This window comes from Chiloscyllium plagiosum, chromosome 40, assembly GCF_004010195.1.
Source record: "Chiloscyllium plagiosum isolate BGI_BamShark_2017 chromosome 40, ASM401019v2, whole genome shotgun sequence".
Classification (NCBI taxonomy): Eukaryota; Metazoa; Chordata; class Chondrichthyes; order Orectolobiformes; family Hemiscylliidae; genus Chiloscyllium; species Chiloscyllium plagiosum.
This window is the reverse complement of record NC_057749.1, coordinates 20594268-20608108: the sequence shown is the minus strand read 5'-3', so window position 1 is coordinate 20608108 and position 13841 is coordinate 20594268. Positions and strand designations below refer to the sequence as shown.

At 40.8% G+C, this 13841-nt stretch overlaps 1 protein-coding gene across 6 annotated transcripts in view; it reads left to right on the top strand.

The window, feature by feature from the left end:
• znf592 (zinc finger protein 592) overlaps positions 1-13093 on the top strand; it is a 198980-nt gene extending 185887 nt beyond the window's left edge. For 5 of the 6 annotated variants that reach the window (XM_043680570.1, XM_043680571.1, XM_043680572.1 and 2 more), the window contains 3 exons: positions 2915-3027; positions 8644-8779; positions 10202-13093. In XM_043680570.1, the coding sequence (XP_043536505.1) occupies positions 2915-3027; positions 8644-8779; positions 10202-10693 (741 nt within the window). In that variant the 3' untranslated portion in view covers positions 10694-13093. The remainder of the gene's footprint in view (positions 1-2914; positions 3028-8643; positions 8780-10201) is intronic. The other variant, XM_043680575.1, reaches the window with a different exon arrangement.
• The last annotated feature ends 748 nt before the right edge of the window (positions 13094-13841 follow it).

Here is a 13841-nt window from a genome sequence, read left to right as displayed (position 1 = left end):
GAATCAGATTTTGCTAACTTCAGCATTTTAGTCCTCTCTTAATAATGAATTTTTTTTTAAATTTCTAATGACATTGCCTTCAAGGAGGCTCAGAAGACAGCAGACTGTACTTATGCTCTGACAGATTAACAAAAAGCTGTCACCTTGACTGGGTTCACAGGTAAATTGAAGGGCATAGTTTGTAGGTCTCTCTTGCTTCCAGAATATGGCACAGTGAATAGATATTTATGAACTCTACAAAACATCATGGATTTACACTTGGGAAATACCGATTGAGCATAGATTTGTTTTTAAAGAAACCTTAAGTTGTTTCTCTTTAGTTGAATATTTAAGTTGTTTTCACATTTTAAGACATGTTGTTGATCTTCCACACCAGTGGCTTAGCTTATAGGCTATTTCTCAGACTCTTTGGATGAACGCGGAACTTCACCTGGCTGCTCTTCTATTAAATCCCAGTGGTTCTGTACATTTGACGCAGCTCTTTCAATTTTGTTCATCAGCATGCTTTGTAATTGTAGTGGGGTATTTTGTGTCATCAATATTCTCCATCAGAAACCCATCCAGTCTTGTTCAATATGATACTTTGGTAAATTCAAGGAGAGGTTTTGCCATAATATTGCTTATTTTTTCAATGTTTTGATCCTGTAAGTTTGTATACATATTTCTGTTGACTTGAAGGACTCAGTAGATTTGTTGCCCTGCGAAACAGTTAATTTGCAGGATGAGCTTACTTTCACTGATGAAGATAATTAAAATTAGCAGCTTCTGTGCACACTCTCTCAATAGTCTCTCAGTCATTCCCTCAGGAGATAGAAGCTTAGCTTACTTTTGACTTTCACAAGCGCCTTATTGCCATGCAAATCCATCAGCAGGCTGCTTTGCCTTTGCAAAGTGAGATACAATATGCAAATTATGAATTATCGACTTGAATGATCACTTGTCTTGCTGTTCAATTTTAATGTGTTTATTCTTGACAGATTAATTGTGAATATTCTTTTGTCATGCATTCAGTTCTATTTAATTGTAGCAATGCAGCTCAAAAGGTACTGTTCCAACAGTATCCCTGGAAATGAATTGCCTTTGTTTCCATCTCCATGTTGAAAACCTTCTGTGTCATGCATAATTATTGTTTCATTTGTTTCATAAATAAAGTCTAGAAATTAAATAAGCTAACGTTTACTCAACGTTAGTACGATCGTTTTGTCCTTTGGTATTGATTTCTTACCTTACTGTATTCCTCAATGTTATCTCTTTACATTCAGAAATGGGAATAAAAGTAGTGATTTACACTGGGATAAATTTATGCGATACTGAGGCTCCAAGTAACCTGTCTTGGAGTTTCCATTGATAATGCCAGCCTGTAGTCGTTCCCTGTAGCAGTGGGTAGCTCAATGGTAGGATCATTGAATTTTTTTAAGGCAGAAGTAGGGTAAATAGCTTTTTGTTTGGCAATTAAATTAAAGGTTATTAGAGTAGAGGGGAATGTGGAATTCAGAATACAACGGATCAGCCATTATATGGCAAGCAGGTTTGAGAGGCCGACTGGCCTCCTGCTGCTATTTCATAATTCCAGAGAACTTTGCGGTTTGTACTAGGTTCATAGGTTTATAACAATGAAGGAATTTCATTGTCCGATCATGTCTTTGCTATCTATTCATTAAAGCAAGCTCCATAAACAATTCAACTGTCCTGTTTCTTTCTCTATCAGATTTTAATCTCCTTTTTACGAGAAGATGTGAAGATAGCCTTCTCTGACACACCCAATGTTGTTCCAAATGTCCACTGCGTAACTAATGTTTCTCTTAATTTCCCAAAGATTCATGGATTGGCTGGTGATCAGGACGGGAATCCTTGATACTATTATGGTAAATCTTCTCAAACATCGAAAGGAGATTATCACAAGTTTTCAGGCATTGGCTGGCTTTTGTGTTGATGTCCAGAGCTGTCCTTTGGACAAGGAGATTGGAAACTAGGAGTCATAACAATGGGGTGGCACGGTGGTTAGCACTGCTGCCTTACAGCGCCAGGAACCCGGGTTTGATTCCAGCCTCAGGCAACTGTCTTTGTGAAGTTTGCACATTCTCCCTGTGTCTGTATGGGTTTCCTCTGGGTGCTCTGATTTCCCCCTACAATCCAAACATGTGCAGGTTAGGTGAATCAGCAATACTAAATTGGCAGTAGTGTTTGGGAATGTGTAGGGTGGGTGCATTAGTAAGGGGTAAATCCAGAGCAATAGGGTATGGGAATGGGTCTGGATGAGTTACTCTTCGGAGGGTCAGTGTGGATTTGTTGGGCCAAATGGCCTGTTTCCACACTAGGGTTTCTATAATTTATAACCACAAGGTAATAAAACCAATAGGAAAGTCCAGAGAAACCTCTTTACGCAGGAAGTGATCAGAATATTAATATTAATGAAATATTAATATTAATGAAGTTGGAAAGAAATTAGGTACATGAGAGAAATGTAGTAATTGGCCCTAACAATAGGGTAAGATGTAGACTGCTGAATGGACACTCGTGGAGCTTTACTGCTGGTATTTTCTTGTTAAGTGGCATGTTTCAGGGCTGTAAATTTGATATAATGCTACATAATGAAATAAAGCAAGCTTGGAAGCTGTGCATTCAGTGATATTGGCGCATCAGGGCAACAGCATATCACACCTCAACTGATGTTCTGGAGCACCGCGCCAGCAGTTCCTCTTGGAAAAAGTGGTAATCAGCTCTTGTGCTTCCCGCTCTCTGGCTGCTTGCAGAGGCCCCCAGAGACAGGGAAATGGAAATGTGGCCCTTTCATATAGCCAGATTGTTTGACCTGTCCACCAAAATAAGGTTTGCATCATCACATCTGCACTCCCATGTGGACAAAATAATTATTCCGCTCTCCTTCTGTTTCTCTATCACTCAATTTTAACAGTCTATGAAGAGGTATCCATGTCGACAGTGCGACCGCTCCTTTAACTCCTCTCTCAGCCTACGGAGACATATCCGAGTTAACCATGATGGTGTCAAGAGAACCTACACTTGTTGGTAAGTAATGCACCAGACCTGACTTGTCAAGTGAATGGATCCAACTTGCCTCCCCTGTATGAAATTAATTCTCATGTCACGTTAGCTCACCAAAGAATACTAATCGCATGAAGTCACACTGTGTAATAATCTAGTTCAGTTGTTAATGCAAAGTAAGGACCAGTATTTGCATAGAACTTTTCACATCCCTCAGTAACCCTAGAGCATATGCCAGCTAATTAATTATCTCTGGAATATAGTAACTGGCAACAAGTTGGCCCTTTAACAAGATGCCAGAGGTAGTTAAAGTGTATTCAGACCCCCCCCTGCTATTTATTGCAAGATAAATATTGGCCAGAGCACTTTCTCCTCATCTTTGAATATTGTCATAGAGTCCTTTACACACACTTGAATGGGCCTCAGTTTAACATTGCATCTGAAAGGCAAAGCCTCAACTTGATTTGAAATATTGAATAATCCCCAAAAAGGTATACAGTGTAAAAGCATAAGTGTGTACTGTAGTTGTAGATCCTGAGGAATATATTGATTGCATGTAAACACTGCACAATGTTGTTACTCATTTTGTTACTTAAACACGGCACAAAAATGACAAAATCTAATTGTCCTGAATGCCCCTTTGTCTGCATCTCACTTTTTCTTCTGTCATATATCTATAAATTATTCAGCCACTCTCACTATAAGTCCGAAAGGTGTGACCCAGAGTACTCAGAACATTCTCTGACTTTCTCAACAAACCACACCTAGAGAATATCGGAGGGAAACTGCCACAATGCAGATTTACATTGAAGTTAAAGGTTGTGTTAAAACCATGAGGTGGTACTGTGTGGAACAAAGCAGTAATGCAAACTGAGATTGCAGTTGCTGTAAATCTGAAAATGCTGGAGACGTATGGCTGGTCAGTCCGCGTTTATAAAGAGCAGAATAATAAGTCTCATCTTAAGTAAAGAAAGGGGTCATAGATTTGGTGGGTGACATTTACTTAAGGGATTTGTTTAAAAATGTCCATCTCAAAGTTTATTTTAAAGAAAAGAAAGTTTAAAAACTGTACATAGGTTGGTATCTCAAATCTGGCACCCTCGTGATTGAAGACTTACTCAATTTCAGATATTTCCAGATTTGGGTATGGGTGGTTGTGCCGAGGGCTATTCCAGTCAAATTGGGGCTGGTTGGATAGCATCAAGGGTCACTTTTGCAGTGGGAGGCATGGAGCATTGCAGAAAAAGCTGAAGCTAGACCACAACAATGCAGAGCCTGACCAAATTGTCCAGGTAACTTGTAGTTTCCATTTCACTCCCATTAAAATTGACATATGGATAATTATAATGATGTCCGATTTACAGACACTGGGTTTTGAGGTAGACGATACTGTACCTATAAGCTGTCTATGCTATTGCAAAAGTCAACATCATGTAAAAGATGCTCTCCTATAAAAGTAATTTTTGACCTAAATAAAGTAAGTAAACATACACATTATGTCAAAGGCAAGTCAAAGGAATAAAGACCAAAACATTTCAAGATCAAAGCAAAATCTTAGACCTGTTAATGATTTGCTGTGATTGTAAATGAATAATTACCAGCAGTTACATGCTTAAACTTTTCCACATTTAACTTTGTTGTTATTTCTTCAAATTGTTAAGGTTATCATTTTGGTTAATTATTATAAATTCTTTTGTGTTGTTGCTCTACTCTACATACTGCAGCCCTCTTTTGAATTTAACTTGCATGTTCACAAATCCATCTCTTGAAAAACATTACCTGAAATAAAAGTTTGAACTAAACTAAATGGTCTGAAAAAAATCAAATTATTTACAGTAAAATCGCAGTAATTTTTACAAGCTCAGAATTTTGAAAAAGTCATCACTAAACAATGGGCAAGCTGCCCAAACATACTGAAACAATAGTAAACTGTCATGATACTGATTAAGGTTGGTCAATATTGGTGAGATTTCTGTTTTCACATTTAGTTAACTGTGAAAATCTTAAATTGATATTTGCACCGAGGATATATCTAGTGTACGTGCTCAAACTGGAATGGGACTAGGCAGTTTACCCCCTTGAGCTCTTTCAATTAAGCCTTGCATCTCCATTCCATTTGTCCTATTCTTATAAACTCTACTTGCTCTTAAATGCACCCTATTTAGATAATCAAGCCAGCAGAGGATTCCGGAGACAACCAAATGTTTGTGTGGTGGATGATGGATGACATTGGGCAAATAACTAGCACATCCACTCCCCCCCCTCAGTGCTCCAACTGCTTCTCTCTCTCTCTCTCTCTCTCTCTTCCCCCCCCCCCAGCAAACCTACTGCCTAAGAAAAGCAAGTGAATGAGTAAGAAAGCCAGCAGAACAGTAAAGAGAACATCAACTGCATTAGCAAATGGGCAGCCACGTACACAGTCAGACATCTGCAATATATAAACTGTAAAACCCAGAACTTGGCTTTTACTGGGCTGCTATAAAACCTGAAGAGATTGAGCACAGCTTTCAGAGTCAGAGACTGACAGCTGATTTAGATCTGCAACTTGCACATTATATAATGGTACTTCTGGTATCAAATCTTGTGTCAGTTCTATTTGTGAGTCTAATTGTGAGTCTGCAGCAATCTCAAAGTATTTGAAAGGGATGTACAGTGTCTGAATCATCACCCAGAATTTTGTACGGCCACTTTGAGTGCTTGGTTTTGCTTGTTTTTCTATTTCCCTTTCTCACCACCTTTCTTTGCGGCAGAGGCCAATGTTTGAAGTTTACAACTCCACAGACAACAGCAACCCTGCAGCACCTTGCCCAAGTTGGGTGTTCCTCATATACAAGGCAGAACAGTACATGTCAGCAGAATGTTTGTGCGGGTGGAACCAAGCTGAATGCTTTCCTGACCTGACACAACTTCATGTGTCAGTCTGGGTGTGTCAGAGGAGTCAGGGCTCCAGGATATAGCTATTCTGCGCCATCAAGTGGTCATACCCTGCAAATTGCACCATCTGGATTATTGTAACTATTTAGCATGTCATCATTTTTTTCAATATTTCCATTCTACATTGTTTCATCTACGTTTACAATAAATGGTGTGTTGCATCACTGCCTCTGGGCCTAATGTTCCTACCTCAGAACTGAAGAATGCAGAAGATATGTCTTAGCATGGCCAAACAAGTCTATTGTCAATCCTTAAATTCTTCCAAAAAGCCTACGGCAGGCAGTAAGAGAGGGAGACTCTCCTGGTTAGCCAGAACCATATGGTATCTGCACAGAGTCCCCATTAAAAGACAGTATAGGAACATTGTTGCTGTTAGCAAGCATCACTCTCATTTGGAGGGACTGTCTCAAACACACACAACCTCACAAAAATCAAACTGACTATGTAAACAACACTACCAGCATGCTCCCTTCCAAGTCTCATACTATTACAACTTGAAAGTACATCTCCATCCCATCACTATTCTGTAACTCCCTTCTCACAGCACAAACACCATAGAGACTACAGACTGGCTCACCATCTCTCTCTCTCTCTCTCTCTCTCTCTCTCTCAAGAAGGAGCAATTAAGGGGTGACCAATCAGTGCTGGCCTAGGGTTAAAAACATCGTAAAAACAAGTTTCTAAAAAGGGCTGCCAAACCTGCTGAGTCTTTCCAGCATTTTCTTTTTGTATTTAAATTTCATTAGTTGGAGGCTATATTTACAGTTGGATACATTTTCATAATAAATGAGCACTTCTAGATTAATAATAGAATTATGTGCCCCGACCCAGATATTAAAATCGTCAGGGATGCAAATCCACCATATAAGAGCTTTGCATAGTGACCAGGGGTTAGGAATCTATGCTTTCTGCTACTCGGAGCTTGTGTTTTTATTATGATTTCTGTATTGTGCCATTGAACCTGGTGTGTAACCTGTAGAACTTCCATTTGTTCCTCTCTCTCCTTCCTGGTTTAACCCTGCTATTCCTCAGCCCCCATGTGAATAAATTTCATGTAAAACAAAATCACAGCAGATTTGGTAGTATCTGCATTGAGTAAAATCAAGTTAACTGTTCAGGTGCAGTTCTACAGCAAAGCATTAATCTGTCTTTTTATAGATTAGATTAGATTCCATACTTGTGGAAACAGGCCCTTCAGCCCAACAAGTCCACATCAACCCTCCAAAGAGTAGCCCTCAAAAGCATAACCCACCCAGACCCATTTCCTCTGACTAATTTAACTAACACTACAGGCAATTTAGTAAAAACAATGACTGCAGATGCTGGAAACCAGAGTCTAGATTAGAATGGTGCTGGAAAGGCACAGCAGGTCAGGCAGCATCTGAGGAGCAGGAAAATCGACGTTTTGGGCAAAAGCCCTTCATCAGGATTCCTGTTAAGGGCTTTTGCCCGAAACGTCGATTTTTCCTGTTTCTCAGATGCTGCCTGACCAGCTGTGTTTTTCCAGCACCATTCTAATCTACAGGCAATGTAGCACAGCCAATTCACCTGACTTACACATCTTTGGACTGTGGGAAGAAACTGGAGCACCCAGAGAAAACCCACATAGACACGGGGAGAATGTGCAAACTCCACACGGACAGTCGTCCGAGACTGGAATCAAACCCAAGGCCCTGGTGCTGTGAGGCAGCAGTGCTAACCACTCAGCCACTGTGCCTTAGATTCTGTTGTATCTTCTATATATCACCAGTATTTATCTTTTTTATTTGGTTCAGTTTGTGCTTGTTGCAGTAATATATGACGTGTCATTATTCCCCTAGCTTTAACAGAGACTCAAGTACATGGCTAAATGCACCATGTTCAGATTACCAGATGTGCTCATGTCTATTCCTCCTCATGAAGAATTGAATAGGGGAAACTCTCAGAATTGTGGTCGCACAAAAGAGGTTAATTTGGTCCATTGTGTCTATCTCTCCAAATGTGCCATTTTCCAGCTTTCTCCCTACACCCGAGTGAAAATATGGAGGAATGCCTCATTCAACGACCTGTTTTCTATTTCAGGCGTTTCAGCACAAGATCTGTCCACCATTTCCATCCCCCAACCCTTAGTTAAATTCTCCAGAAAATAGTGCCTTCCTCCCCCAGTTGAAGTTGTGAGAGCTCCCTGAAATTCAAGAGGTAGAGTCTAGAGATTGCTTATTATCACTGCTGCAGAGCTGCTGACTGATCAGATTGTCCGGCACCATATCCCACCTAACATTACAGCTGTCTGTGACATACATACAGCATTCCCTGGACAGCTGTTCTTGCCATATCCTGAAATCCACACGCAGTCCTATGTGCACATTCTCAACCTCTCTCTCCATCAGCACCACCTCACACCCTCCCTATACTGTCCTCGTCCTCAGTTCCACTTCATTATTCATCTCAGCTGACACCTCATTAAGAAACATTTTCTCTCCCTTTCGGGTGGTAAGGAACTGTTCTGAAGAAGCCAAATCTGATTTGGAATCTTAACTCTGTGTCTGTCCCCACAGATGCTAAGTTTCTACAGCAGTGTGTTTTTATTTCAGATTTCCAGCTTCTGTGGTATTTTGATTTTAATTGGAACTATTTTATTGGGTTTGCCTACTTCATGTTATTGATGGTGGTTGGTAAGTGCCCAGTGCTAGTCATGTATTCAGAATTCCTGTTAATATTCTCCAGGTACTGCACAGATGAAAAGCACTTTTTTGCTAAGCGCTTCATGCTGGAGAAACACATCAACCTAATGCATGGCATTAAGAATCCAGACTTCAGCCAGATGCCAAAAGCTGTGCACACGCGCACAGACACAACAGTGGTGAGCTCCTCCCTATTTCTAGATGTCACCTTATAGCAGATTCGTCAGTGGGAAGGTGAGAGGAAGTAGGCAAGAATGAGATGCCTCTCAACAGGAGGTGTGGAAATCAGCACCGGGCTGTTGTTTACTCATGCACTTTGAGGATTGGCAGTGAGAATGGTCCAGGAAGTAAAGCATAGGGTGCGGTTATCTCATTTTCGAGGGCTAGTTTCCAGGATTCGAGGGTTGTTCCTGGTGCATGCGATGCAGGGTTTTTTTTAAAAGTGCCTGGCAAGGTCTGGGTGCTACTGGCAAGGCCTGCATTGTTCCCCAACCCTAATTCCCATAGAAACCAAGTGGCTTACTGGGTCATATCAGACAGCAGTTCAGAACCAACCTTATTGCTATGGGTCTGAAGACACCTATTGGCCAGACTGGGTAAGGAAAGCAGATTTGCTTTCCTAAAGAGCAATAGTGAACTTCTCAATTAGACACCTCAATGGGAGTAAACTATAGAAGAGGCCTCAGAAATGAAGGATTCATTGATCCCACTCAACCAGCACTATTTTGTAAAGCTACACAGCACTGGAGGCCATCAGCACGTCGTGTCTATAATGGCTCTTTCAAAGAGCTAGCCATCTAGTGCCACTGACACAATGATTTTCCCAATGCCCCACAAATTTCAGCATTTCTGGTTGATTTTCCATCCCTCTTTGAAAGCAGCTATTGAATTGCTATTGACAAGATTTTGTTTTATTCAAAGGACATAGGTTGCAGTTGATGTATAAGTAATGCAGAAGGTATCAACAGGATATGTCAATTTATCAGTGCTTGATGAGCACTGATCTTTTATCAGTCTGAACACTTGGATACTGAATTTAGGATTTCTCGGCGCCCTGTTGAAGCACATTGTTTTATTAGACCACCTCCTGTGCACATGGCGTAAGGTGGTGCATCTTCACACCTCTTTTCATTTAAAGTTATGAAGTTCCCAAAAAAGATGCAACACCGTGCAAAAATTGTTCTTTAGCAAGAAGTAAAATCAAAGAGCATAGAAAGGTTTGCAAAACAATAGAGGGATTTGTTTATTTGTCATTTTTAAAAAGAGCTATCTTTTATACATTGCCATCGTGAAATATAGTGATCTATCCACAGTGTGCACCAGCTATAGGCTGTGCTACATTGACACATGCCCCTGACCCCTCTGCCAGCACCTCCCAAAGCAGAAGAATAAGGGCTTTGGGTGCACAACCACCTCTCAATTTCCCTTCGAAGTCTCTCAGCACCCAGTTGGATGTGTGTCAGAGTATCTTCATAATCGCAGGCTAGTGACGTCCAAGTCTCAAAAATGAATAATTTACAAAAAGAAATTGCATTTTATTATATAATAAAGTATGTAGAGATGTTGTTCTTAAGAAAGCTAATTGTTATTTTCTGTTTGAGGAGGACTTGCCTGGCAAGCGAATGGCTAGTGACTCAGAAGTGGGTGAGCTAGCCAGTTCCGACATCTTGGCATCACTTCCTAAGAAGCTGAAGGTCACAGTGTTCAAGCAATACAGATGTTCCATATGTGGCTACATGACCAAGAGCGAAGCTGACTTTCGGCAGCACATACCTCAGCATAAGTCTGATGGTTCCACCTTTCAGTGTTCCCAGTGTGGGCTCTGTTATACATCTCCACTCTCTCTGAATAGACACCTCTACATTGTCCACAAACTCAAGGAACCTGAGAAGGTTCATGCAGCCGATGTGGTTCGTGAAAATGGACAAGATGAACACAACAGGGAGTCAAACACTACATCAGAGGAGGACATCGATCTTCAGTGCCAGGTCTGCAAAGATGTTTTTGACAGTGAGATGGCGTTGAGCGCTCATGTACGGACTCATGGGATGAGGTTTATACTATCCAAGCAGAATGGAGGATCGGAACAGTGACTGCACCGACACTAAGGGGAGACTTAATAATCCATCTCCATCGTGAATGAGTCATGCGGTGACCTCCTGAGATAAACTTGCGTTCATTGATACATTACACAGCAACCTGTAGACAAGTGAAGGAAAGTGGTACTTATTCAATGTTATCAGACAAGCTTCTCCCTGTCCTTGTAAAGCTCTATGGAAATGAAATAAGTGTTGCTTCAGGAACCACCATCCTGAAAACGCTATCTTTTATTCCTTTTTCTTGCTGGTATTGAACAGTAGATTTTATATTTTCTATCACCCGATGCACAAGCAGAACCTCACAGAGAAAGCAAGCCAAAGATGCTTTCTTGCACCCTCCAGCCCTTAACGCCCTCAAACATTTGTGACACGTTTTTACTTGTTATGTGGTTTTGCACTTGCGTGTCTCAGGCCAGCTTCCACTTAAACTCCGCCATGGTCTTGGGTAGCTCAGAAGCTATAATTAAAGTGAGCAGAATCATGTCCGACTGCTTTTGTGTTGGACTGTCAGAATTGGGAATCAAAGGTTCTGTGCTTTTATCTTTGAAGCAAATGAAGTGACTCCAAATGAATGAATGCTCCCTTTTTAAAAGAAAAAATATTGACATTTGATATGCATGCAAAATGGAGTCACAACATTGAAGTAGCTTATCTTAAATGTCTTGTCTACCCAACCCTTGTTTAGAAGTAAGTATACTGAGTGTAACTCTGCAATCAGTGGTGATGTCCTTTCTTGTCACCCTTTTCCTTTTGTGTGTTTTGTTGGGCTGGCAACCTCTGGGGTTAATGTTTTTCCTCCTTTGTAACTTTTTGGGTTTGTTTCCTCTGTGTGCCTGTTGCCCTAGTGACGAAGCACAGCATCATTCCACTCAGACCATCCTCTTGAGTGCTCTTGTTGTAGTGAATAACATAGGCATGGTGAATTACGTCTGACAGTTACTCACTAAACTCCTACTTAAAAATCACTTCACTGACTTTGTTTCCATCTTGAAGGTCCAGAGCTCATACGTTGCACCCCTATAACACAATGCGAAAAGCATTACTCAAAAATGAGTCGTGCAGTATTTTAACAGACATTTGAGGATGGTTCAAGATTATATCACTGTAGGTGTAACAAATCCTATAAAATCACACTTTGATGTTAAACTGGAGGCAAAGCTACTTTAGACTTACAGCACAGAAACAGACCCTTTGGCCCATTAAGTCAGTACTGGCGCCTTTACCTGCATGAGCCATCTAACCTAACCTAGTAGAAGTTTGAACATAACTGCAGACCCATTGGTTTTTCTCCCATTCCTGAGGGAGTGCTATGTTTTGTGGATGGAGAAGGCAATGGAGCACTGTTTGGGGAGTGGCTCTCTGTGTGTTATGTGTAGCATGAGACCCTAAAGCTCCTCATAAAGACCAGGTGACCTCTTCAGAATGGCTCGAATTTGCCCAAAAGTTCCAAAAGTGGGGGCACAGCTAAGAAGTGAGAGGAAAAACTAGTGTAACATTCACAGCTTTTACAAAGAAAAAAAACACAGCATATTGGAATCAAAATTGGAAAGATTGGACTAATGTTGGACTTTGGTCTTTGTTTACTGAGGGCAAGCTGGTTAAGCATAATTTCAATAATGCATATTTCTGAAATCTGGAAACATCCCATTGCTTATTAATTTGCAACAACCCTTCATCATGTTGAAAGAGTTCCCACAAACTCGGGTCACTAGAATTTTAAAGTGAGATTTGAGATTTTCATTGTGTCATGTGAATGTGTAATTAAAATGACTGAATTACTCCAGGACCATAATTTAATTATTATCTTCTGAGAGTGTGCAACACTTGCATTTTGCCCTAGGAGGAATTACCTGCCTGACATTGCTGATTTGTTGAGCCTATAGTGGTACCCTGTGCATCAAACACTGGCAAAGGTACAGGTACCTTACAGAATCCATGTCCAGAATTTGACTGGATTTTTACAAGGGTTGGATTCCACACAGACATCAATTCATGGCCATTGAGCCAAAATTCCAGTTCTGTTCGCATTTAGACTCTGTCAGTCAGGTGTTTTGCACCATTTACTGTTCCATTGAGATGTAAGGTGCAAGATGTTGGCTTTGCAAGGGCAGCAGTTAGTAGCACTGTCTCCAAATGTGAGATCTACTTTTAGTTAAAACTATGTGATTAGTGATAACTATATCAACTATTACCCATTATTCTGTCTGTTAAACTAAGTCATCAGGGAAGTTACTCGAGCATGCAATAGATTTCTTAGAAAAAATGTATTAGAACAGAAATTAATTTTTGACACTGAGTTAGTTATTTTGAATTTGTACATGGCAACATGGTGGCTCAGTGGTTAGCACTGCTGCCTCACAGTATCAGGGACCTGGGTTTGATTCCAGCCTTAGGCAACTGTCTGTGAGGAGTTTGTACATTCTTCCTTTGTCTGCATGGGTTTCCTCCCACAGCCCAAAGATGTACAGGTTAAGTGGATTAGCCATGGGAAATATGAGGTTACAGGGATAGGGTGAGGGGTGGGTTGCACTTCGGAGGACTGGCGAGGACTTCGTCCACACTGTAGGGATTCTATGATTCTAGTTAAAGAAGTCCCAGTACTTCCCAGTCGGTTGGTCAGACATTGGGCCCACTGTTTGCATTCAGTGTGTTACAGAAGTTTATTTTGCATCTGCAAAGCAAAGGTCTGACTCTGGTGCTGGCGACCAGAGAGTTGCACGAGCCACTGAAACCATTCCTTTCAATTAAATGAATTTCAAATAAATTACCAGTTATCTAGCACTTGTGTTAGATTGAAACCTGATGTTTAAGGTACAGAGAAGATCTCTGAATTGTGCAGATTTCTTCACGTGGTGAAATTATTTAATCTCACATTGTTCTTCATGTTGAATGGAGATTATGGAAATGACAAGCATGCTGAGGCGGATGTAAACTGGCTAAGCCCGTACGTTGCAGCAGACTGACTGGATTTTCCATTGTCTATCCATTTTCCTTCTCCCAGGTTACAGAAAGTAAGAATGGGGACCTTGTTGGTTTGAAAGGTGCTTTTCTTGTTGTACAAGGCTGCACACTGACTTGTTTGTTTTTTTCAGTGTCTCCATGCCCATTGAAAGTAATGCCCAGTGATCCCGTTCACCTTGCT